This window comes from Pecten maximus, chromosome 3, assembly GCF_902652985.1.
Source record: "Pecten maximus chromosome 3, xPecMax1.1, whole genome shotgun sequence".
In the NCBI taxonomy this organism is placed as follows: domain Eukaryota; kingdom Metazoa; phylum Mollusca; class Bivalvia; order Pectinida; family Pectinidae; genus Pecten; species Pecten maximus.
This window is the reverse complement of record NC_047017.1, coordinates 48,224,473-48,251,759: the sequence shown is the minus strand read 5'-3', so window position 1 is coordinate 48,251,759 and position 27,287 is coordinate 48,224,473. Positions and strand designations below refer to the sequence as shown.

General features: G+C 37.4%; 1 protein-coding gene and 1 long non-coding RNA gene across 2 annotated transcripts in view; both read right to left on the bottom strand.

The window, feature by feature from the left end:
* Window positions 1-4,762: 4,762 nt before the first annotated feature.
* Window positions 4,763-5,417, bottom strand: LOC117324404. The gene is made up of 2 exons (XR_004531982.1): window positions 5,023-5,417; window positions 4,763-4,991 (listed from the first exon to the last, which is right to left on the bottom strand). It is a non-coding gene; the product is annotated as an uncharacterized LOC117324404 (long non-coding RNA).
* A 208-nt stretch (window positions 5,418-5,625) lies between these two features.
* The window catches only part of LOC117322792, a 71,576-nt gene continuing 49,914 nt past the window's right edge, over window positions 5,626-27,287 (bottom strand). Inside the window, exons 3-9 of the mRNA XM_033877736.1 lie at window positions 19,757-19,859; window positions 19,159-19,299; window positions 17,711-17,838; window positions 16,712-16,861; window positions 16,232-16,333; window positions 11,699-11,770; window positions 5,626-11,235 (exon numbers count right to left, since the gene is read on the bottom strand). Of these exons, the coding sequence (XP_033733627.1) occupies window positions 11,002-11,235; window positions 11,699-11,770; window positions 16,232-16,333; window positions 16,712-16,861; window positions 17,711-17,838; window positions 19,159-19,299; window positions 19,757-19,859 (930 nt within the window). The 3' untranslated portion in view covers window positions 5,626-11,001. The remainder of the gene's footprint in view (window positions 11,236-11,698; window positions 11,771-16,231; window positions 16,334-16,711; window positions 16,862-17,710; window positions 17,839-19,158; window positions 19,300-19,756; window positions 19,860-27,287) is intronic.

Below are 27,287 nucleotides of genomic sequence, written 5' to 3'. Positions count from 1 at the left end.
ATCAACCTGACAGTTTGAAAGGCATACCCTTGGATCAACCTGACTTTTTGAGAGAAGCACTTGTAGATCAACCGGAGGTTTGAGAGGGGTACTCTTGGATCAACCTGACAGTTTGAGAGGGATACTCTTGGATCAACCCGACATTTTGAGAGGGGTACTATTGGATCAACCCGACATTTTGAGAGGAGCACTCTTGGATCAACACGACATTTTGAGAGGGGTACTCTTGGATCAACCTGACAGTTTGAGAGGGGTACTCTTGGATCAACCCGACATTTTGAGAGGAGCACTCTTGGATCAACACGACATTTTGAGAGGGGTATTCTTGGATCAACCTGACATTTTGAGAGGGGTATTCTTGGATCAACCTGACAGTTTGAGAGGGGTACTCTTGGATCAACACGACATTTTGAGAGGAGCACTCTTGGATCAACACGACATTTTGAGAGGGGTACTCTTGGATCAACTTAACAGTTTGAAAGGCATACCCTTGGATCAACCTGACTTTTTGAGAGGGGTACTCTTGGATAAACCTAACAGTTTGAGAGGGGTACTCTTGGATCAACCTAACAGTTTGAGTGGAGCACTCTTGGATCAACCTGACAGTTTGAGAACGGTACTCTTGGATCAACCAGACATTTTGAGAGGGGTACTCTTGGATCAACCTAACATTTTGAGAGGAGCACTCTTGGATCAACACGACATTTTGAGAGGAGCACTCTTGGATCAACCTGACATTTTGATTGGGGTACTCTTGGATCAACTTAACAGTTTGAAAGGCATACCCTTGGATCAACCTGACTTTTTGAGAGGGGTACTCTTGGATAAACCTAACAGTTTGAGAGGGGTACTCTTGGATCAACCTAACAGTTTGAGTGGAGCACTCTTGGATCAACCTGACAGTTTGAGAACGGTACTCTTGGATCAACCAGACATTTTGAGAGGGGTACTCTTGGATCAACCTAACAGTTTGAGAGGGGTACTCTTGGATCAACCTGACAGTTTGAGAAGGGTACTCTTGGATCAACCTGACAGTTTGAGAGGGGTACTATTGGATCAACCTAGCATTTTGAGAGGCTTACCCTTGGATCAACCTGGCATTTTGACGAGAGTAATAAACATGGATGATTTTTTTACAGACAACAGTGTGATTCCCTCTCTATAAGTCACGCCATTGTTACATTCTTTAATATCTTTTTTATTTTACTATTTCATTTGAGAAAGATCCCTCCAGTATTTATTGAGAAATAGCGATAACAAACTTCAATTGTCAAAATCCAAGATGGCTGCCTGTTGACCATGTTGTTTTCCGATTGTTCCCAAAATGCAATATACATAACTACAGACAAAGGGCAACATACATATGAAATTTGAGAAAGATCCATCCTGTACTTTTTGAGGAATAGCGATAATAAACTTTAATGGTCAAAATCCAAGATGGCTGCCTGTCGGCCATGTTGTTTTCCGATTGGTCCAAAAATGAAATATGCATAACAAGGAACTAAGGGGAACCTACGTATGAAATTTGAGAAAGATCCCTTCAGTACTTTCTGAGAAATAGCGATAACAAACTTCAATTGTCAAAATCCAAGATGGCCGCCTGTCGGCCATGTTGTTTTCCGATTGGTCCCAAAATGCAATTTGCATAACAAGGGACCAAGGGGAACCTACATATGAAATTTCAGAAAGATCCCTTCAGTACTTTCTGAGAAATAGCGATAACAAGAATTGTTTACGGACGGACAGAGGGACGGAGAGACGGACAAACAGACGGACCACGGACGCAGGGCGATTTGAATAGCCCACCATCTGATGAAGGTGGGCTAATAAATCTGACCTTGTATGACCAGTTCAGGGGCAACTTATTAGGCTGTCATTCATGTTTTTATATTGTGAACTTTCCATTTCTTGATAACAATATTCTTGCTTCCTTCACCTACAATATTTATGTCACTGTCTTTTTTCCTTGAATATAACAATTTCTTTCATAAATGCAATTCAGACAGACACTAGTCTCCAGGGATGCAGTCCAATGAAGGCATTTAATGGTATTCATCATTGTCTTCTTTTTCTTCTTCTTCAATCCTTTTTATTCTTCTCTTGTGAAAAATGTCAGAATTCTCAGGACAGAGTGCAATTGGCAATGTCTATCTCATTGACAACTATATTATATTACCACAAGCAATGTGAAGATTTGACCTTGATTTACAAGGTTTACATATGTATGTCATTGGCGTCCTATTAAGGAGCATATGAGGTTCTTGAGACATCAGTCAAAGCTACGTACATGTATATATGAAGTTGTTGTTGTTGTGGTCTTGTTTAATAGTTTTCTTTGATTGCAACTTCAACACTGTGCATGATATACAGCAAGTATTCCTGAATCATAATCTACATCATAAGAATTTCTCTTAAAAAAAGAACAACACCTTGATAATATTTCATTATTCATTTTACTGAAAAAACAATTGGAAAAGTTCTCTTTGTTTAAATTCACAAAAAATATATATTACAAGCCTTTGTAGAAAGTAAAAATTACATACAAAGACTGATACAGCTGTCGTTAGTTGGAAATGAGGTGTCTTTTGTTGTCATTCAACAGAGGCAACTCTATATGTCTGCCTTGAACAACACACAGGACATATATACAACATATTTACAAACCTGGAATGATTAAGAGTATCAACAGATGTCACATGGGGCTTTAATGTGTGGACAATGAGAAATTGTATAATTTCCACAAACAGTGTGTTGTAATAAATATAGATATATAGTCTCTTAATATGATAAAAAAAAAAAAAAAAAAAGTTGTCCTTCAAATAATTCTGTACATCTCAATGATGAAGTGTTCTGATGTACTTTTAATGTATCAACAATGAGTGATGTACAATTGTATGTGTGTATGTTGTTTTGTTATAATACAGCAAGCGAAATAAAATTGTACAGTATTTCACCTAGTAAGCAGCCAGGGGTGATATGAAATTATAGAAAATTGGAGGGACTGCAAAAAGATCTTTCTAAACTCAACAGGATTAGACAACAAGCTACCTAAACTCAACAGTATTGGACAAAGATCTACCTAAACTCAACAGTATTAGACAAAGATCTACCTAAACTCAATAGTATTAGACAAAGATCTTTCTAAACTCAACAGGATTAGACAAAGATCTACCTGAACTCAACAGTATTAGACAGAGATCTACCTAAACTCAACAGCATTAGACAAAGATCTACCTAAAGTCAACAGGATTAGACAAAGATCTACCTAAAGTCAACAGGATTAGACAACAAGCTACCTAAACTCAACAGCATTAGACAAAGATCTACCTAAAGTCAACAGGATTAGACAAAGGTCTACCTGAACTCAACAGTATTAGACAAAGATCTACCTAAACTCAACAGCATTAGACAAAGATCTACCTAAACTCAACAGTATTAGACAAAGATCTACCTGAACTCAACAGTATTAGACAAAGATCTACCTAAACTCAACAGCATTAGACAAAGATCTACCTGAACTCAACAGTATTAGGCAAAGATCTACCTGAACTCAACAGTATTAGACAAAGATCTACCTGAACTCAACAGTATTAGACAAAGGTCTACCTAAACTCAACAGTATTAGGCAAAAATCTACCTAAACTCAACAGTATTAGGCAAAAATCTACCTGAACTCAAAAGTATTAGGCAAAGATCTACCTGAACTCAATGGTATTAGACAAAGATTTTCCTAAACTTAACAGTATTAGGCAAAGGTAAAGAGGATACTGATGACATCACTGACAAATTATATGTCTACTCAATACAATGGACTTATTTCTCCAGTATAACAAACCTTTTCTGGGTGATAAATTACATGTAATATAAATTTCCTCTCCCCTATATAAACAATATCATATATTTCCTCACCCTTACTTAAACAATATTACAAATTTCCTCACCCTTACTTAAACAATATTATTATACCTCACTTTTGTTAGAATTCTTTTCATTGGACGAAAACATATCACCTGACATTTTATAAATCGAATATCCCCCGACAAATGCTGTCGCCGGGGTATAACCCGTCGAATAACCATGTAACCAGCATGGCAGCAGAGTATTATACCCCGGTGTATAACCCCTCCTCACGATGAATAACCCTTCGTCATCGAACGCGCCTGCATCGGAAGTGGGGCAGTGGAACTCTTTTGCGTTTGTTGTCGTCTGGTTCCAAAAACACAAACAACAACACAGGCTTTTGAAATGGCAGTGTCATCACGATTTGGCCGATCAACAGAAGTAGAAATAACAGCGATATTGGACAGCAAGGATGCTTTAAACACCAAAAAGGCCACAAAATATGCTCTTTTTCGGTATAATAAAACTATTATGACCCTCTGTGTCGGGATATATCCAGAATTATGTCCCTGGCAAGAGTTATTTTCCCTCGGGAAAATAACTCTTGCCAGGGACATAATTCTGGATATATCCCTCCACAGAGGGCCATAATTGTATATTATAAATTTCCTCTGCCCTATTTAAACAATATTATAAATATCCTCTGCCCTATTTAAACAATATTATAAATGTCCACTCCCATATTTAAACAATACAGTATTATCAATATAAGTCACAGCTGGGAATATGGAATTTACCTGTGTCAACCTAAACCTGACATAATGGTATTAGTACAACACTGAAGGGATCTGTTCTGTTTTTATATATGCATGGATGGAATTTCATTTTTTTTTTTAATTGGGGCACTGAGAAAAAACTATTCTTAAATCAAATGATTTCATTAGATTAATACAAAACAAAAATGTAATCAACAATACATAAATAATTAACAACTTATAAGCATGAACTAGTTTCAGTGATGATACAGTATGGAGTGAAGTTTGACCAACAACCTATACAAATGTAAGTGTAGAGGAAAAATATAATGTCCAGACACGGACTCCAACCCAGGACCTCTAAACTCTCAACAGACACGGACTTGTACCCAGGACCTCTAAACTCTCAACAGACACTCTCCAGGACCTCTAAACTCTCAACAGACACTCTAACTATTTCAGTTACCTGGCCACTAGTGTTCAGCCCTGCCCAGTTTGGCTACATGAAATTGTGTATATTGGTAACAATTGAACAACTGTCTATTGTTTAAAACTGTTGGAATGTAAATGTAGTTAGTATTTGAAACTTCCTCAACGCTTATATAGATAAACAGAATAAGGAACTTGAAACATTTCAAATATATATCTTGCAAGAAAATGTCAAAAATATGGTAAGATAGTTACCGGTATAACAATGATATATAGATCAGTAGTATCAATAGATTCTTAAAGGAGAAAGTTGAAATACCAACAATTAATATCAAGGAAAATGTCTACAACACCATTATCAAGATCCAACAATCGAAAAAAAAAAAGAAAAAAAGAAAAAAAAAGATGGAAATTGAAGAATTAAAAGTTAAATAGTAGAAAAAAAAATCCAGCAGTAATTCACAAATACATATGTGACTGTGGGGATATGTAATGTACAAAAGTTGTAGGGAAAATACCAAATATCTTGATGATAGAGAAAAGTATAAAAAAAAAAAATGTATCAAATATTTTGAAAAATAGAAAACATGAGATTCAGTTATATTGTGGACATGAAGTGTTTTAATGTACCATATAATTTCCTGTGTACTGCCTAGCGCAATTCTAGATTGCCTGTAATTTTCAAAATATTGGTTTGTGAAATAAAATCTGCAGATTGCAGATCTTCCAGCATATGGCATTTCTTTAAGTTGACATATATTCCAGACACTTTATGTAGCATGATATTAATATATCTAAAGAAAGAGGTATTCCGTGGACTTTTTCACCGTAGCACGATATTAATATATCTAGAGAAAGAGGTATTCTGTGGACTTTTTCACCTGAGTACTTACCTGGTACTCAAATGACCAGATATAAATGATAGATGTGTCAAATGTGTGAACCTCAAGATTCCATCACCTCAAAAAAGTCAAAAAATTTTCAGGTAAATAACTTTTTCATAAACAATCCTCCAACTTTTTTGAAAGATGATACATCATATATGTAAATGTTCCACACGATTACTCAAGGGTGGTAACTCTTTTACATTATTTAGAATTACTTGTCTTCACCTAATACCAATACTATTCAATGCAATTTTCTAATTTTTTGCAGTCCAAAGGGTTACACAAGTTGGACAATGCTGATTTATTTCATGAAATAAGTACAGATCTGCATGTGCACATATTCATGAAACCATTGTCATTAAATAGCAGTTCAAAAGAATCTATTCAAAATTCCTTCAAATCTTTGAAAAAATATTAATTCCGATATCAGATTGTTTACCAAAAATATTTAAGCCTTAGCAAAAAAAACCATGTATTTGAGCTTGAGCATGATTTCATGAACACGAGCCCAGGTGATTGTATGTTGTTTTCAGATCAGCCTTGCAAAAGACTTTCAAGGCCTGCATGAACATCTGCAGGCCCTTGAAGATACATGCCTGAAATATTTCATTTAAAAACAGATAAACTAGTTTGAACTCATAAATAAACAGGCTCCTTGTGTTACGTACTATAAAGGGACAATACCTTTGACTGACTGTGTGATGTGTATACTGTTACTATGGTTTATAAGACGTTACCGTCGACTGACTGTGTGATGTGTATACTGTTACTATGGTTTATAAGGGACAATACCTTTGACTGACTGTGTGATGTGTATACTGTTACTATGGTTTATAAGACGTTACCGTCGACTGACTGTGTGATGTGTATACTGTTACTATGGTTTATAAGGGACAATACCTTTGACTGACTGTGTGATGTGTATACTGTTACTATGGTTTATAAGACGTTACCGTCGACTGACTGTGTGATGTGTATACTGTTACTATGGTTTATAAGGGACAATACCGTCGACTGACTGTGTGATGTGTATACTGTTACTATGGTTTATAAGACGTTACCGTCGACTGACTGTGTGATGTGTATACTGTTACTATGGTTTATAAGGGACAATACCGTCGACTGACTGTGTGATGTGTATACTGTTACTATGGTTTATAAGACGTTACCGTCGACTGACTGTGTGATGTGTATACTGTTACTATGGTTTATAAGACGTTACCGTCGACTGACTGTGTGATGTGTATACTGTTACTATGGTTTATAAGACGTTACCGTCGACTGACTGTGTGATGTGTATACTGTTACTATGGTTTATAAGACGTTACCGTCGACTGACTGTGTGATGTGTATACTGTTACTATGGTTTATAAGGGACAATACCGTTGACTGACTGTGTGATGTGTATACTGTTACTATGGTTTATAAGACGTTACCGTCGACTGACTGTGTGATTTGTATACTGTTACTATGGTTTATAAGGGACAATACCGTCGACTGACTGTGTGATGTGTATACTGTTACTATGGTTTATGAGACGTTACCGTCGACTGACTGTGTGATGTGTATACTGTTACTATGGTTTATAAGACGTTACCGTCGACTGACTGTGTGATGTGTATACTGTTACTATGGTTTATAAGGGACAATACCGTTGACTGACTGTGTGATGTGTATACTGTTACTATGGTGTATAAGGGACAATACCGTTGACTGACTGTGTGATGTGTATACTGTTACTATGGTTTATAAGGGACAATACCGTTGACTGACTGTGTGATGTGTATACTGTTACTATAGTTTATAAGACGTTACCGTCGACTGACTGTGTGATGTGTATACTGTTACTATGGTTTATAAGGGACAATACCGTTGACTGACTGTGTGATGTGTATACTGTTACTATGGTTTATAAGACGTTACCGTCGACTGACTGTGTGATGTGTATACTGTTACTATGGTTTATAAGGGACAATACCGTCGACTGACTGTGTGATGTGTATACTGTTACTATGGTTTATAAGGGACAATACCGTCGACTGACTGTGTGATGTGTATACTGTTACTATGGTTTATAAGGGACAATACCGTTGACTGACTGTGTGATGTGTATACTGTTACTATGGTTTATAAGGGACAATACCGTTGACTGACTGTGTGATGTGTATACTGTTACTATGGTTTATAAGGGACAATACCGTTGACTGACTGTGTGATGTGTATACTGTTACTATGGTTTATAAGACGTTACCGTCGACTGACTGTGTGATGTGTATACTGTTACTATGGTTTATAAGACGTTACCGTCGACTGACTGTGTGATGTGTATACTGTTACTATGGTTTATAAGGGACAATACCGTTGACTGACTGTGTGATGTGTATACTGTTACTATGGTTTATAAGACGTTACCGTCGACTGACTGTGTGATGTGTATACTGTTACTATGGTTTATAAGGGACAATACCGTCGACTGACTGTGTGATGTGTATACTGTTACTATGGTTTATAAGACGTTACCGTCGACTGACTGTGTGATGTGTATACTGTTACTATGGTTTATAAGACGTTACCGTCGACTGACTGTGTGATGTGTATACTGTTACTATGGTTTATAAGGGACAATACCGTTGACTGACTGTGTGATGTGTATACTGTTACTATGGTTTATAAGGGACAATACCGTCGACTGACTGTGTGATGTGTATACTGTTACTATGGTTTATAAGGGACAATACCATCGACTGACTGTGTGATGTGTATACTGTTACTATGGTTTATAAGACGTTACCGTCGACTGACTGTGTGATGTGTATACTGTTACTATGGTTTATAAGACGTTACCGTCGACTGACTGTGTGATGTGTATACTGTTACTATGGTTTATAAGACGTTACCGTCGACTGACTGTGTGATGTGTATACTGTTATTATGGTTTATAAGACGTTACCGTCGACTGACTGTGTGATGTGTATACTGTTACTATAGTTTATAAGACGTTACCATCGACTGACTGTGTGATGTGTATACTGTTACTATGGTTTATAAGACGTTACCGTCGACTGACTGTGTGATGTGTATACTGTTACTATGGTTTATAAGGGACAATACCGTTGACTGACTGTGTGATGTGTATACTGTTACTATAGTTTATAAGACGTTACCGTCGACTGACTGTGTGATGTGTATACTGTTACTATGGTTTATAAGGGACAATACCGTTGACTGACTGTGTGATGTGTATACTGTTACTATGGTTTATAAGACGTTACCGTCGACTGACTGTGTGATGTGTATACTGTTACTATGGTTTATAAGACGTTACCGTCGACTGACTGTGTGATGTGTATACTGTTACTATGGTTTATAAGACGTTACCGTCGACTGACTGTGTGATGTGTATACTGTTACTATGGTTTATAAGACGTTACCATCGACTGACTGTGTGATGTGTATACTGTTACTATGGTTTATAAGACGTTACCGTCGACTGACTGTGTGATGTGTATACTGTTACTATGGTGTATAAGGGACAATACCGTTGACTGACTGTGTGATGTGTATACTGTTACTATGGTTTATAAGACGTTACCGTCGACTGACTGTGTGATGTGTATACTGTTACTATGGTTTATAAGACGTTACCGTCGACTGACTGTGTGATGTGTATACTGTTACTATGGTTTATAAGGGACAATACCGTTGACTGACTGTGTGATGTGTATACTGTTACTATAGTTTATAAGACGTTACCGTCGACTGACTGTGTGATGTGTATACTGTTACTATGGTTTATAAGGGACAATACCGTTGACTGACTGTGTGATGTGTATACTGTTACTATGGTTTATAAGACGTTACCGTCGACTGACTGTGTGATGTGTATACTGTTACTATGGTTTATAAGACGACCATATATGGTAGGTTGTGTGCGTTTTACATGAAAAAGGTAACTGACATAACGGTCTCTTAAATGAACACAGCAAATGATTTTAGTTATATACATTAAATACAAATCAGCAGATAATTCCCCTGTGGAAATCACCACTAAACATACATGAAAGCACGAGTAACCATGGCAACAGAGAAAACTTTCAGGCAAGAATTGAAGTACCAATACTATGGGAATGTTTAGAGAGAATGCTTTCTGCTTCTGAGTAAACAAAAACAATAACTGGCACTTTTCTATCTATTAAATCTATAGTGATAATGACTGGGTTTTAGAATCAGAAGATGTGATGTACCTCTTCCTGTCGTAGTTATTTATATTACACCTGATACCTGTAGACTCCACCTGGAATGTCATTACACCTGACACCTGTAGACACCACCTGGGATGTCATTACATCACATGACACCTGTAGACACCACCTGGAATGTCATTACACCTGACACCTGTAGACACCACCTGGTGATGTCATTACACCTGACACCTGTAGACACCACCTGGAATGTCATTACACCTGACACCTGTAGACACCACCTGGGATGTCATTACACCTGACACCTGTAGACACCACCTGGGATGTCATTACACCTGACACCTGTAGACACCACCTGGGATGTCATTACACCTGACACCTGTAGACACCACCTGGAATGTCATTACACCTGACACCTGTAGACACCACCTGGGATGTCATTACATCACATGACATTTTGGTCCACAGTGACACTCCTCAGTTATCTATACAGGAAGGATCAACACCTACAGCTCCACTTTAAACCGTTTCCTACTTATTTCTTGCTTAACTTTCCCATGCTGCCATACTTTCTGTTAGGTCCTGTTAAATTACCACTGTAATTATTCTGTCACCACAGCTCTGGATTAGAAATGTATCAAAAATCTCAACGTAAAATCACCACTGATCGATGTATCAGTGATATACCTTATCATTGGAGTATCGGTAATCTAAATCTTAGCACCACAAGTACTCTTGATCACAGGAATCTTACTGTGATATTGTAGCATCATCATGGTCAGACGAATCCACATTATTTCATTTTAGATGTTGTAAGTGGGTTTCAAACCCCAAATTAGAAGTCTGTAGGGATTGTATAGATCAACACTCTTTAGATTCAGTCAGTGATCACTCGGAATCCTTTTTTTCTGCATTGTCTGTATTTTTGGTGAGTTCCATCAGTATTGAGAGTAAGTTGTCGAGACCTGTCATATAGCCATCCTCGTGATTACCCTCGACCCATGGCGATCTGTGATCTATACTCACACCAGATGGAAGTGGCATAGTTTTCCCAAAGTCTATCATCCAGGCGCTTGCCTTTTCTGACTTATCATGCACAAATAATAAAGAGCTGCCAATTATCTGTAACAAGAAAGTTCATCAAGTATAAATAAATTGTGATTATTTCTATCAAGTTTTAGATAAAATGAAACAAAGAGAAGAAACTTCTGATGGCAGGTTACCTGCAATATATTCTACTTTCACTTAATATACTACAGAGTATTTATCTATTTACACTAAAACAGCTCGTACATGACACTGGATCCTCCTAAGAAATACTACATGTTCTAAACAAGTCACTTAACTTATAAGGAGAGGGATTTATCTCCTACTACAAGCTTTGTTAGAAATGTTAGAAATTTAATTATTTGCAAAACAATTCATTTTCAGAAATTATTAATTTCTTCAATAAAAAGCATGATATTTTAATCATATTTTGTCTTTTAATTCTACTTGCTGAAGTTTTTCTTCATTTTTGAGTTACTTCCCTTGATTCTACCAACTGTTAAATAGAAACTTGTTTGTTCTTGCTTGATATACTAACCTCATGCATACGGAAGAACTCGGAAGTTTCTTGAGTAGCCCGGATAGCTTTTAACCGACGTATATATTTAGACTGGAAAAAATAAAAAGTTCAAATTGAACATAAACATTCTAACAGTTTATTTGAATTTAATGTAGAACAACAAGAATGTTTTCATCACCTGAAAGGCCGACAGGAATAACTAACAAAGTATTACTTATGTCATGTTGTCTAAGTCAGCTAGAGGAGTAATACTACAGGATAAAACAAACAACTCACATTTAAATCTATTTTCAACATTTCCAGAAATTAAGACATTTACCCTGTCACACTTACCAATATCTCTCGGTTATATTTACCCTGTCACACTTACCAATATCTCCCAGTAATCTTTACCCTGTCACACTTACCAATATCTCCCGGTTATATTTACCCTGTCTCACTTACCAAAATCTCCCCGTTATATTTACCCTGTCTCACTTACCAAAATCTCCCCGTTATATTTACCCTGTCACACTTACCAAAATCTCCCGGTTATATTTACCCTGTCTCACTTACCAAAATCTCCCCGTTATATTTACCCTGTCTCACTTACCAAAATCTCTCGGTTATATTTACCCTGTCTCACTTACCAAAATCTCCTGGTTATCTTTACCCTGTCACACTTACCAAAATCTCCCGGTTATATTTACCCTGTCTCACTTACCAAAATCTCCCGGTTATATTTACCCTGTCTCACTTACCAATATCTCCTGGTTATCTTTACCCTGTCACACTTACCAAAATCTCCCAGTAATCTTTACCCTGTCTCACTTACCAAAATCTCCCAGTAATCTTTACCCTGTCTCACTTACCAAAATCTCCCCGTTATATTTACCCTGTCTCACTTACCAAAATCTCTCGGTTATATTTACCCTGTCTCATTTACCAAAATCTCCTGGTAATCTTTACCCTGTCACACTTACCAATTTCTCCCAGTAATCTTTACCCTGTCTCACTTACCAAAATCTCCCGGTTATATTTACCCTGTCTCACTTACCAAAATCTCCCGGTTATATTTACCCTGTCTCACTTACCAAAATCTCCCGGTTATATTTACCCGGTCACACTTACCAATATCTCCCAGTAATCTTTACCCTGTCTCACTTACCAAAATCTCCCGGTTATATTTACCCTGTCTCACTTACCAAAATCTCCCGGTTATATTTACCCTGTCACACTTACCAATATCTCCCAGTAATCTTTACCCTGTCACACTTACCAAAATCTCCCGGTTATATTTACCCTGTCTCACTTACCAAAATCTCCCGGTTATATTTACCCTGTCTCACTTACCAAAATCTCCCGGTTATATTTACCCTGTCTCACTTACCAATATCTCCTGGTTATCTTTACCCTGTCACACTTACCAATATCTCCCGGTTATATTTACCCTGTCTCACTTACCAAAATCTCCCGGTTATATTTACCCTGTCTCACTTACCAAAATCTCCCGGTTATATTTACCCTGTCTCACTTACCAAAATCTCCCGGTTATATTTACCCTGTCACACTTACCAATATCTCCCAGTAATCTTTACCCTGTCACACTTACCAAAATCTCTCGGTTATATTTACCCTGTCTCACTTACCAAAATCTCCCGGTTATATTTACCCTGTCTCACTTACCAAAATCTCCCGGTTATATTTACCCTGTCACACTTACCGAAATCTCCTGGTTATATTTACCCTGTCTCACTTACCAAAATCTCCCGGTTATATTTACCCTGTCACACTTACCAAAATCTCCCGGTTATATTTACCCTGTCTCACTTACCAAAATCTCCCGGTTATCTTTACCCTGTCACACTTACCAATATCTCCCAGTAATCTTTACCCTGTCACACTTACCAATATCTCCCAGTAATCTTTACCCTGTCTCACTTACCAAAATCTCTCGGTTATATTTACCCTGTCACACTTACCAATATCTCCTGGTTATATTTACCCTGTCACACTTACCAAAATCTCCCAGTAATCTTTACCCTGTCTCATTTACCAAAATCTCCTGGTAATCTTTACCCTGTCACACTTACCAATATCTCCCAGTAATCTTTACCCTGTCACACTTACCAAAATCTCCCAGTAATCTTTACCCTGTCTCATTTACCAAAATCTCCCGGTTATATTTACCCTGTCTCACTTACCAAAATCTTCCGGTTATATTTACCCTGTCTCACTTACCAAAATCTTCCGGTTATATTTACCCTGTCACACTTACCAATATCTCCCAGTAATCTTTACCCTGTCACACTTACCAATATCTCCCAGTAATCTTTACCCTGTCTCATTTACCGAAATCTCCCGGTTATATTTACCCTGTCACACTTACCAAAATCTCCCGGTTATATTTACCCTGTCACACTTACCAAAATCTCCCCGTTATATTTACCCTGTCTCACTTACCAAAATCTCCCAGTAATCTTTACCCTGTCACACTTACCGAAATCTCCTGGTTATATTTACCCTGTCACACTTACCAAAATCTCCTGGTTATATTTACCCTGTCTCACTTACCAAAATCTCCCGGTTATCTTTACCCTGTCTCACTTACCAAAATCTCCTGGTTATATTTACCCTGTCACTCTTACCAAAATTTCCTGGTTATATTTACCCTGTCTCACTTACCAAAATCTCCTGGTTATATTTACCCTGTCACACTTACCAAAATTTCCTGGTTATATTTACCCTGTCTCACTTACCAAAATCTCCCGGTTATCTTTACCCTGTCACACTTACCAAAATCTCCTGGTTATCTTTACCCTGTCTCACTTACCAAAATCTCCTGGTTATATTTACCCTGTCACACTTACCAAAATCTCCCGGTTATATTTACCCTGTCACACTTACCAAAATCTCCTGGTTATCTTTACCCTGTCTCACTTACCAAAATCTCCCGGTTATATTTACCCTGTCACACATACCGAAATCTCCTGGTTATCTTTACCCTGTCTCACTTACCAAAATCTCCCGGTTATATTTACCCTGTCACACATACCGAAATCTCCTGGTTATATTTACCCTGTCACACTTACCAAAATCTCCCGGTTATATTTACCCTGTCTCATTTACCGAAATCTCCTGGTTATATTTACCCTGCCACACTTACCAAAATCTCCCAGTAATCTTTACCCTGTCTCATTTACCAAAATCTCCTGGTAATCTTTACCCTGCCACACTTACCAATATCTCCCAGTAATCTTTACCCTGTCTCACTTACCAATATCTCCCAGTAATCTTTACCCTGTCTCACTTACCAATATCTCCCAGTAATCTTTACCCTGTCTCACTTACCAAAATCTCCCGGTTATATTTACCCTGTCTCACTTACCAAAATCTCCCGGTTATATTTACCCTGTCTCACTTACCAATATCTCCCGGTAATCTTTACCCTGTCACACTTACCAAAATCTCCCCGTTATATTTACCCTGTCTCACTTACCAATATCTCCCAGTAATCTTTACCCTGTCACACTTACCAAAATCTCCCAGCAATCTTTACCCTGTCACACTTACCAAAATCTCCCGGTAATCTTTACCCTGTCACACTTACCAAAATCTCCCGGTAATCTTTACCCTGTCTCACTTACCAAAATCTCCCGGTAATCTTTACCCTGTCTCACTTACCAAAATCTCCCGGTAATCTTTACCCTGTCACACTTACCAAAATCTCCCGGTAATCTTTACCCTGTCTCACTTACCAAAATCTCCCGGTAATCTTTACCCTGTCACACTTACCAAAATCTCCCGGTTATATTTACCCTGTCTCACTTACCAGTATCTCCCGGTAATCTTTACCCTGTCTCACTTACCAAAATCTCCCAGCAATCTTTACCCTGTCACACTTACCAAAATCTCCCAGCAATCTTTACCCTGTCACACTTACCAAAATCTCCTGGTAATCTTTACCCTGTCACACTTACCAAAATCTCCCGGTTATATTTACCCTGTCTCACTTACCAAAATCTCCCGGTTATATTTACCCTGTCTCACTTACCAAAATCTCCCGGTTATATTTACCCTGTCTCACTTACCAATATCTCCTGGTTATCTTTACCCTGTCACACTTACCAAAATCTCCCAGTAATCTTTACCCTGTCTCATTTACCAAAATCTCCCAGTAATCTTTACCCTGTCTCATTTACCAAAATCTCCCCGTTATATTTACCCTGTCTCACTTACCAAAATCTCCTAGTAATCTTTACCCTGTCACACTTACCAAAATCTCCTGGTAATCTTTACCCTGCCACACTTACCAAAATCTCCCAGTAATCTTTACCCTGTCACACTTACCAATATCTCCCAGTAATCTTTACCCTGTCACACTTACCAAAATCTCCCGGTTATATTTACCCTGTCACACTTACCAAAATCTCCCAGTAATCTTTACCCTGTCACACTTACCAAAATCTCCCGGTTATATTTACCCTGTCACACTTACCAAAATCTCCCAGCAATCTTTACCCCGTCACACTTACCAAAATCTCCTGATAATCTTTACCCTGTCACACTTACCAAAATCTCCTGGCTATCTCCAATGAAGGATTTCAATGCTTCTTTAACTTCATCACGATTTCGTGTTTTCTTGAAATTTTTGCTGGAGCCACCATTTACTTTCTGTTGAGAAACAAATCAGTTCATCACTAATTACATGTTTTCGTAAAATTGTGTTTGATATTTGGAGCATCACCTTGATACCATAGCTTTGGTATATCATCGATTTAATACAATCTGTGGACAATTTGGTATTTTATCAATTAAATCAATAACACAGAAGTTATCTTAATTACCTCTTAATTACCTCTCACTATCTAATATCAATGAACTGAGCTTATTTCAGACATGGGTTTCATAATACAGAATGAACGTCTTTTAAAAAAACAAAACATTTTCAGCCACATTTCCTACCACTGCAGGTTATTTACTCCAGGATTTTCTTTCTATTGTTGATATGTAATAATGTTTTCATTGTAATGTTAAGATGACAAAGCTTACCATGATACCCTCTATACGGAAGCCGAGGTTAACAGACGAGCTCATTTCGTCTCTCCACTGCATGTAACGTGGTTTGATGATAGCCTGCTGGGCATGTTCCTCCTCCGAGGGTGCTGACGGGTCAACCTCCATCATCTTCTGATACATATCCTATAATACATATTTTAAATTCATTTTTAATTCACTTCATGAAATTTACTATCAAAATTAATGTTCAAAATGTGTATTTTGCATAAATAATTAAAATTCTGTCATTTTTAGATAGCTATGTAACAAAGGTCATGATCAATTGTATTTAATCCCTGTCTCTAGATATGCTAGGTCTTGAACCTGGGACCTTCGACTAACGCTTAACTGATCCAGCTACAGAGAAGTTCTCTCTAGCCCAGCGGTATATAGAGGCTAGTATTCATCAGGGCTACAGATGGCAACTTGAATGGAGGAGAGAGAGAAAAGAAAAATGGGTTGAATGAATATGTGAAGATTGATGTGTAAGAAGGGAAGGAGAAAGGGAGGGATGAAGGTGTGATAAAGGAAAAGGAAATGACGGAGGAAGAAGGGAAGAGAGGAATGAAGGTGTGATAGAGGAATGGGAAATGACGGAGGAAGAAGGGAAGAGAAGGATGAAGGTGTGATAGATGATGGGAAATGACGGAGGAAGAAGGGAAGAGAAGGATGAAAGTGTGATAGAGGATGGGAAATGACGGAGGAAGAAGGGAAGAGAGGAATGAAGGTGTGATAGAGGATGGGAAATGATGGAGGAAGAAGGGAAGAGAGGGATGAAGGTGTGATAGAGGAATGGGTAATGACGGATGAAGAAGGGAAGGTGTGATAGAGGAATGGAAAATGAAAGATGAAGAATGGAAGTGAGGGATGAAGATGTATATTACAACAGAGGATAGGAAAAGAAGGAGAAAGAAGAGAAGAAATGGAAGATGGAGAAGAGGAATGAAAAAAGAGAAATGGGACAAAGGCAACATTGATGTAAATAGCCCTAACCTTGCGTAATTTGGGCTTTTCTCTGGCTTTCTCAAGCTCTTCCTCAAGGTATGTCCGCGTGCCCATCTTGATGTCCATGACGCAAGGTGCTTCAAATTCACACAACAAATCCTGCATTTGGTTGTATTCTAATAGCTTATTAAGGCAAATAGTGACACCAACATTCAACAGTAAAAATAGGATAATTTCATTACTATTTCTTAAACCATGCAATTTACTAATAGCCACCTTGTCAGAATCTAAAACCCCTACTAATAGCCACCTTGTCAGAATCTAAAACCCCCACTAATAGTTGCCTTGTCAGAATCTAAAACCCCTACTAATAGCCACCTTGTCAGAATCTAAAACCCCTACTAATAGCCACCTTGTCAGAAACTAAAACCCCTACTAATAGTCGCCTTGTCAGAATCTAAAACCCCTACTAATAGTCACCTTGTCAGAATCTAAAACCCCTACTAATAGCCGCCTTGTCAGAATCTAAAACCCCTACTAATAGTCGCCTTGTCAGAATCTAAAACCCCTACTAATAGTCGCCTTGTCAGAATCTAAAACCCCTACTAATAGTCGCCTTGTCAGAATCTAAAACCCCTACTAATAGCCATCTTGTCAGAAACTAAAACCCCTACTAATAGTCACCTTGTCAGAATCTAAAACCCCTACTAATAGTCGCCTTGTCAGAATCTAAAACCCCTACTAATAGTCACCTTGTCAGAATCTAAAACTCCTACTAATAGCCACCTTGTCAGAATCTAAAACACCTACTAATAGTCACCTTGTCAGAATCTAAAACCCCTACTAATAGTCGCCTTGTCAGAATCTAAAACCCCTACTAATAGCCACCTTGTCGGAAACTAAAACCCCTACTAATAGTCACCTTGTCGGAATCTAAAACCCCTACTAATAGTCACCTTGTCAGAATCTAAAACCCCTACTAATAGTCACCTTGTCAGAATCTAAAACCCCTACTAATAGTCACCTTGTCAGAATCTAAAACCCCTACTAATAGCCACCTTGTCAGAATCTAAAACCCCTACTAATAGTCACCTTGTTATTCTACACTCCCAGACATATGCATACAACAAACACAATAGTGGTGAGGATGCATTGTGACCTTGAAATGTTTTACCCCAGGGAAAAATATCCATAAACAGAGAAAATTATTCACTACAACATTTTTGGGCTTTTGCTTTTTCTCAGTCTTACAAAGGAAAATATTAGTCACAGCACGGCCATGTTAATTTTGAATGATTGCTTCCTGTTAAAGACTGAGTAAGCCTTGAGGACAGGAGGTGGACATTATCAATGGCTAAAGATAATGTTTGATACTATCCATACCAAGATAACTGCCTGCACTCAAGTGAAACAATATGTTTGATTCCAGGTATGTACCTGGTCAGTCCTGGTCAGTTTGATGTCCAGTTATCATCCATAACATATAAAAAGGATACTGTCGTTGTTTTTCACCACATGGCCCCTGTGTTCTGGTACGTAAGGTCGTAGTACATCCTTCATCAACTTCACCAGGGCCTTTTCTTCATGTGGATCAAACTTCTTTAAAACACCCCCGGGTTCACCAGCTTGAAAATTGCCTGTATCAAAACAAATCAATTATTAGTTACTGAAACAATATATGCTATATTCACCTTTGACCCAAAAAAACGATAATCAACACTGCATCAGTAATTAATTAGCCTCGTTATGTTGGAAAGGCAGCAGGAACTCCCACGCAATGATAAATGTATTTTTTTTTATTTCTATCGCAAATAACTAATTAGATTGTTGTAAACAAGTGTTTCTCTTACCAAGCACATGAACAAATTATGTTGTGTTTAAAATACATTGTGAATTTAGGTAGTGTGAATCTAATATTATTGTGTATCATGAATAATAAATTGATAAAATTAAAAAATAATAATTAATGATAATAATCAACTAACAGTCATGTCCAATTGTGGAATTAAACTTAAACTGACTCCTTTTGGTAAAAAGTCAAGTGAACTATCAGAATCAAATATAAGACTGTAAATGATGAAAGGGATGTCCTACCTTGATGACCTGCTAGTTGTATCCATGGATACCGGTGTTTTTTGAACTGTTGTATAAAGGGGGACCAGTGGACAATGTTCCGAATCTTTCTCCAGGAACTTTGCTGTAAAACACAAAGTTAATTTCCCTATATAAATCATCATCAACAACGTAAACATTTCTCAGCGGTGAACATTTGAACCTCATCTACCTTATCATTGTTACCACCCTATCCATGTTTTGTTCCATCCTCAAATTAGGCATTATATTCAACTGTGTGGTACAGTCCACTTAAAATCGTGATGTACTAGAATCAAAGTTATATGTGGGGGGGGGGTCTAGCTGTTTTTTCTGTGGTTATATGGTATCAGTGTAGCCGACACTGTGTGACGTCTGTAAGTAAGGGATAATTAGCTACAGTGAAGAAATGTCATATGGCACAACAAACCATCATCAAATCATGATAAAGTAATTACTGTGGTAGCCCTGGGGGGGTAAATCATCATTGGGCTATCACTGCCGCGTACAGAAAGGTTTATAGAGTGTCAAAGTCAGGTGATCGGCCATCAACGACAACGATTGAGGGTGTTAAACGTCACCGCCAACCACTGACAGTGTTACACGTCACATGGTCAATACTGAGGTGTCCCGCAGACTACGGTTTTATGATACGTGAAATCATTAGTTCACCTGTAACAGGTACAAAATGTACAGGTGAGACTTATTGAAACATATCCCAAGTAAGACTGACCCTTGACTAGTTATTACACAAGAGGCATATATATATCTGAATTAATCTCAAACATATATTTCACTCCTATGACAGAATATTTCGACATTTTTCACTTTTTAAATTACATACAACCATTCATCACATCACATAGAACAATGAGCTTCAACAACACCCAACCAACAAATCACCTTGATGGCTTCATTCCTCAATTTGAATATCACAAATTACCTTGATGGTTTCATTCCTCAATTTGAATATCACAAATTACCCAGATGGCTTCATTCCTCAATTTGAATATCACAAATTTCTTTAGATAGAGAAGACAGTAAATTTCTGTCAATCATTTATAAACACTTGTTATAATTGTACACACCCTCCCCTGATAGGAGCCTTTGATAGCTGTCTCTGTTCAGATACACATATGAGTAGGCTACAACCACTTATAAGATCCTTATAATTACTTCAGAACTAACTATTGTATAGAAGTCACTAATGAAAGACGAAATAAAGTCTGGCAGGAACATATTGCATCAATTTTGTTCAATTTGATAACATCATTTATTATTTGTAGAAGATGTTCCCTTGTATTATGCCCTTGTATTACTTTACCCAGTAAGTTTGATTTCCAAAGCGCTTACTACAAACGTTGGTATATCAAAATGCGGTCAGTTCTACAGCTGTTGAAAATGTCAGTATAAACCCTGAGGTCCTGATTGTATATAATAATATCAATTTGACATCTTTGCTCGAAGGGACATATTCTAATCTATCGTAATGTATAGGAGATAGATAACACTTTAACCGAGAAGATTTAATCAAAGGTGGGGCAATGTGAAAAAAAATAAAACAATACATCGACAGTCTAATTAGAAGACATGACATCATTTCACTGACAAACCACAAAACGTGGGGGTGTTATATAGACACAACAGGACAAACCGTAAAAACGTGGGGATGTTATATCGGACAAACCACAAAACGTGGGGGTGTTATATTGACACAAAAAGAGGCTTTATACAGTATTATTGTCCTTAATGAATTCATCATAAACCAATCTCAAATTTCATAAAAATTTTAGCAACTGACCTAATCAACAACACCTAGAATATTTGGTACAGATCGTGTATACCACTTCTCCATTGTCACAGAGCTTCTATCCATAACAATGAAACACTTTCAGAAGCATTCAAATGAAACACTTATATTTTATTACAGAAGAAAAACTAGCTACTGAAGTATCCCTATATTGATTATTTTGTAGTTTTATACATGTAACTAATTAAATCTGGTATAATTCATTAGAGCATTAAAACAGCTAGGAAATGACAAGAGTATTGTTTGATGTAAGCCAGCTAGCTGGTATAAATCACATCGTTATTTTATGCCTCTATGTTAAGCTTCAACAAATCACCGACAGCTCCCTGATTGATCATTTCCATACCAAACAGACATCAATGTCTACGTTTTTACCCCTTCATGTGAATATATTGCATTGTTTTGTCCCAGGCCATCCTGCGGCGTATTTCCTGGTCAGTACAACGGAAAGGCCGTTGTTTTTGTCGGTTACTGTGCTATAAAGACCTCCGTGTTAACTTGTCACTCCCCCGCACCTCTGTACCCTCGCGACCTTCAGATGTCCCTCGTTTGTCTCATTATGCCCTATGTTATGTTAATGAGGTTATTAAATCAACACATTTATTTGGGGGTGGTAATTTGTCTCATTCACATATGTTATTCTTAGTGCTCTGTTGCATTTCATAGGACAATTCATTTTGAACTGCAAATCTAAAAGAAAAAGACAATCATCACTCGTAAAAGGAAAATCATGTTTTTAGCTTTTCTTGTTAAGTCTATATTAATATTAAATACAATATCAACTTGATCAGAAAGCACAAAAGTACTTTGAGGTCAATAAAGAATACCAATTCCAGCACTTGTCTCCCTAACATGTCCCAGCTAAGTAGTAAATTGTCATGTCTACAATATGTCATTAGTTATTGACAAGTCTAGGTTATAATGTCAATATATAGCTTCTTATAAATCTATTCCAGTACCTCATACGTAATATTCTTTTCATAAAAACCTTCCATAATTTCGAATTTCTTAAACATGTTCCCTTATTTCACATTTTTAAAACAGCTAGATCTTCCCTAATTTCACATTTTCTTAACGCATTCCCTAATTTCTCATTTTCTTAAAACCTGCCCTAATTTCACATTACTTAAACACATTCCCTAATTTCTCACATTTTCTAAACTCCTTACATAATTTCACATTCCCTAAGTATCTTCCCTAATTTCAAACCCATTCAGCAGATCAGAAACTTTGTTAGATTTAAAGTTATATCTTTACAAAGCTTAAACCATCTGATGGCCATAATATTACCTAAAGTTAATTGATAACAAAAACACTTAGAACATGACTTCAAACTTACAGGTAAGATTGAGGGCCACCATATTGATGTCTATATCTATATCCTATATCTAGAACATACCTTCAAGCCATACAATACATGACTCAGGGTGGAACTTATATAATTAATACCCATTGTAACAGGAAGTTCTAACACAACAGGAAGATCCTTTAAAACAACTGGAAGTTGTCCTGCAGATAAATCCAACAGTTTCCCTGTCTATAAACCCAACAGGTTCCCTACCTATAAACCAAACAGGTTCCCTACCTATAAACCCAACAGGTTCCCTGGTACCTATAAACCCAACAGATTACCTACCTATAAACCCAACAGGTTCCCTACCTATAAACCAAACAGGTTCCCTACCTATAAACACAACAGGTTCCCTGCCTATAAACCCAACAGATTACCTACCTATAAACCCAACAGATTACCTACCTATAAACCCAACAGTTTCCCTGCCTATAAACCCAACAGGTTCCCTACCTATAAACCCAACAGGTTCCCTACCTATAAACACAACAGGTTCCCTACCTATAAACCCAACAGGTTCCCTGTCTATAAACCCAACAGGTTCCCTGTCTATAAATCCAACAGTTTCCCTGTCTATAAACCCAACAGGTTCCCTACCTATAAACCCAACAGGTTCCTTGCCTATAAACCCCAACAGATTACCTACCTATAAACCCAACAGGTTCCCTACCTATAAACCAAACAGGTTCCCTGTCTATAAATCCAACAGTTTCCCTGTCTATAAACCCAACAGGTTCCCTACCTATAAACCCAACAGGTTCCCTGTCTATAAACCCAACAGGTTCCCTGTCTATAAATCCAACAGTTTCCCTGTCTATAAACCCAACAGGTTCCCTACCTATAAACCCAACAGGTTCCCTACCTATAAACCCAACAGGTTCCCTGCCTATAAACCCAACAGGTTCCCTGCCTATAAACTCAACAGGTTCCCTACCTATAAACCCCAACAGGTTCCCCCACCTATAAACCCAATAGGTTCCCTGTCTATAAACCCAACAGGTTCCCTGCCTATAAACCCAACAGGTTCCCTGCCTATAAACCCAACAGGTTCCCTGCCTATAAACTCAACAGGTTCCCTACCTATAAACCCAACAGGTTCCCTACCTATAAACCCAACAGGTTCCCTGTCTATAAATCCAACAGTTTCCCTGTCTATAAACCCAACAGGTTCCCTACCTATAAACCCAACAGGTTCCCTGTCTATAAATCCAACAGATTCCCTGTCTATAAACCCAACAGGTTCCCTACCTATAAACCCAACAGGTTCCCTGTCTATAAACCCAACAGGTTCCCTGCCTATAAACCCCAACAGATTACCTACCTATAAACCCAACAGGTTCCCTGTCTATAAACCCAACAGGTTCCCTGCCTATAAACCCAACAGGTTCCCTGTCTATAAACCCAACAGGTTCCCTACCTATAAACCCAACAGGTTCCCTGTCTATAAACCCAACAGGTTCCCTGTCTATAAATCCAACAGTTTCCCTGTCTATAAACCCAACAGGTTCCCTACCTATAAACCCAACAGGTTCCCTACCTATAAACCCAACAGGTTCCCTGCCTATAAACCCAACAGGTTCCCTGCCTATAAACTCAACAGGTTCCCTGTCTATAAACCCAACAGGTTCCCTGTCTATAAACCCAACAGGTTCCCCCACCTATAAACCCAACAGGTTCCCTGCCTATAAACTCAACAGGTTCCCTGTCTATAAACCCAACAGGTTCCCTACCTATAAACCCAACAGGTTCCCTACCTATAAACCCAACAGGTTCCCTGCCTATAAACTCAACAGGTTCCCTGTCTATAAACCCAACAGGTTCCCTGTCTATAAACCCAACAGGTTCCCTACCTATAAACCCAACAGGTTCCCTGCCTATAAACCCAACAGGTTCCCTGCCTATAAACTCAACAGGTTCCCTACCTATAAACCCCAACAGGTTCCCCCACCTATAAACCCAATAGGTTCCATGCCTATAAATCATACTAGTTCCATGCCTAAGTGGAAAACTCATATTTCCTTAGTGAAATTTATATGTTTGTTTTCAAATTATAAGAATTATTTAATGGGTTTCAACAGCTGAAAATGGTTTAAATTGAATTACCGCAATTTCACCTGCTGGGGCTAATTATTATGAACGAGGATATTGATGAACACTTAAAACTTTAGTGGATTCTTATATTAGAATTATTTTGCAAAAGAGAGTTATTTTTGGTATAGCCCTGAATAGTGAAACATCTATTAAACCAAACGAAACGTTTGACTTTAAGACAATGACTGTCAACATAAACTGTTGAAGGCCTGTGTTGTTTATGCTGTCAGGCCTTTTTCTTCTAATGAATGTTATTGTAAAGAAAATGTTCTCAATATAACCTGGTACAGGTACTCTCTTTAACAGTAAAAAAACGGAAATGATAGCAATTGATGAATTAATAGCAAATGAGAATCATATCCATCATTCATTCCATTATACAGCATCCAAAGGTACATAGTGATTTGTGATGAGGTTACCTTGGTGAACTCGGAGCTGGCCTCTGGTAGATTGTTGTTGTGATCCATCGGTACTAGGAGGAAGCTCCCATGTACCTGATAGGCTTCAGAAGGTGCACATACCAGTTCAGTGGTCATATTGTCTGATAAATTCTTGTAATATTCTGATGGCATCCCAACATATATTGTGGCAGTGTTTGCAGTTCTTACAATCTATGGATAGCAAGTTTTCATTCTGATCCAAACAAATCTCAAATAAAGTGGCTATCACAGAAATGTAAAATCTTCACATACAAAATGTTTCAAAGTGGTAAGCACAAAATGTCATAGTGAAAGTTTTCACTGCGTTTCTGTCAGAATGATGGTAAACACATCGAGTTTTATCAATAAATCCTAGGAACACTGGTCCACCTACACCTTTCCATGGGTGTAAACCTGTGATGCTGTTGGAAATCTGAGAAATGTCATATCATACAGGTGTCAGGTATATATGTGTAGACAGAATGATCTCTCTGTAACTCAATCTGCAGCAAGCCGAGATTATTCTGATTTATATTATCTGGGCATCCTCCTGTTGTATATCCACCTCCTCTACCTGTCAGTCAGCCAGGTATCAACCTACCACCTACACACGCAGCCCTATACATGTGTATATTGTTGATGGTAGATATTATTATACACAGTGAGCTCATCAATCATTACCTGATGGCTACCTGTTTGTCCTCTATGCTGTACAACCTGGCTATCACATTGATAGGTCTCCTGCCATCAATACCTGTCGTTAATAGGTCAAGCTTGTACTTATGCACCAGAGCATCATATACAGTGATTTATTTCATTATCATCCATAATAACATCTTCAATGCAAATAGAGCCAAGGACGGCATCAATAATATCATCTTGATTCCAGAGTCAATCACAACACAACCATATACAGGTGTTGTATGGTGGTATAGGTCTACTCAATCATTTTCACTCTAGTTCAGAATAGTATGCCAATTCAATATATTATACATGTAGTGCCATTTATAATGATCTAAAGAGACTGAAAAAGTATTTAAGTTTAAAACTGAATCTAGGACACAGTTCCTAGGTATGTGACTGGATACGTAAGCTACATGTATATATTCTGAATGTCATCGTTAATGAGTTATGACAGCTTATCCATAGTACTTTTAACATCAACAGGTAACACTCTCTTAATTCAAATATTATATACTTCAAAATGAATTAACTTCTTGTTGAATTGATAATAGTTGTCAAACTTTTGATGTATTACAGAAGATAATTTATTAAAGAAACTGAACTAACACGGAAACCTAATGTGATGAACAGGTAGAAGAGGATATACAGGTGTACGCTATGTAACAATGATCAATAACTCCAGTCACCTGTGTCATCATTATACCTCTGTTCTTATTTGACAGAAATAGATTCAGGAAAGTTTGTGTTTCCTTAAAATTTATTTTTAGTGGATCTGGTTTTAATTTATAGTAACAATTCCTTTAATTTATTTCAAATGAACTTTAGTAATTCTTGTTAAAGTTTTTTTTAGCTGATACAACATTATAAGCAAATTTCTAGTTCTTTAAATTCCCTTCAATTTATCGTTGATATCACAGTTAAAGGAAACTTTTAGTTCCCTAAAATTTATATCAATTAAACTTTTAGTGTCCTAAAATTTATATCAATTAAGATTTTAGTTCCCTAAAATTTATATCAATTCAAAATTTAGTTCCCTAAAATTTATATCATTTAAACTTTTAGTGTCCTAAAATTTGTATCAATTAAATTTTTAGTTCCCTAAAATTTATCTTAATTAAACTGAAGTAATTTTAGTTGTAATTTTTGGGCTTCCTTAAGATGCATTTATATAAGTTTGCC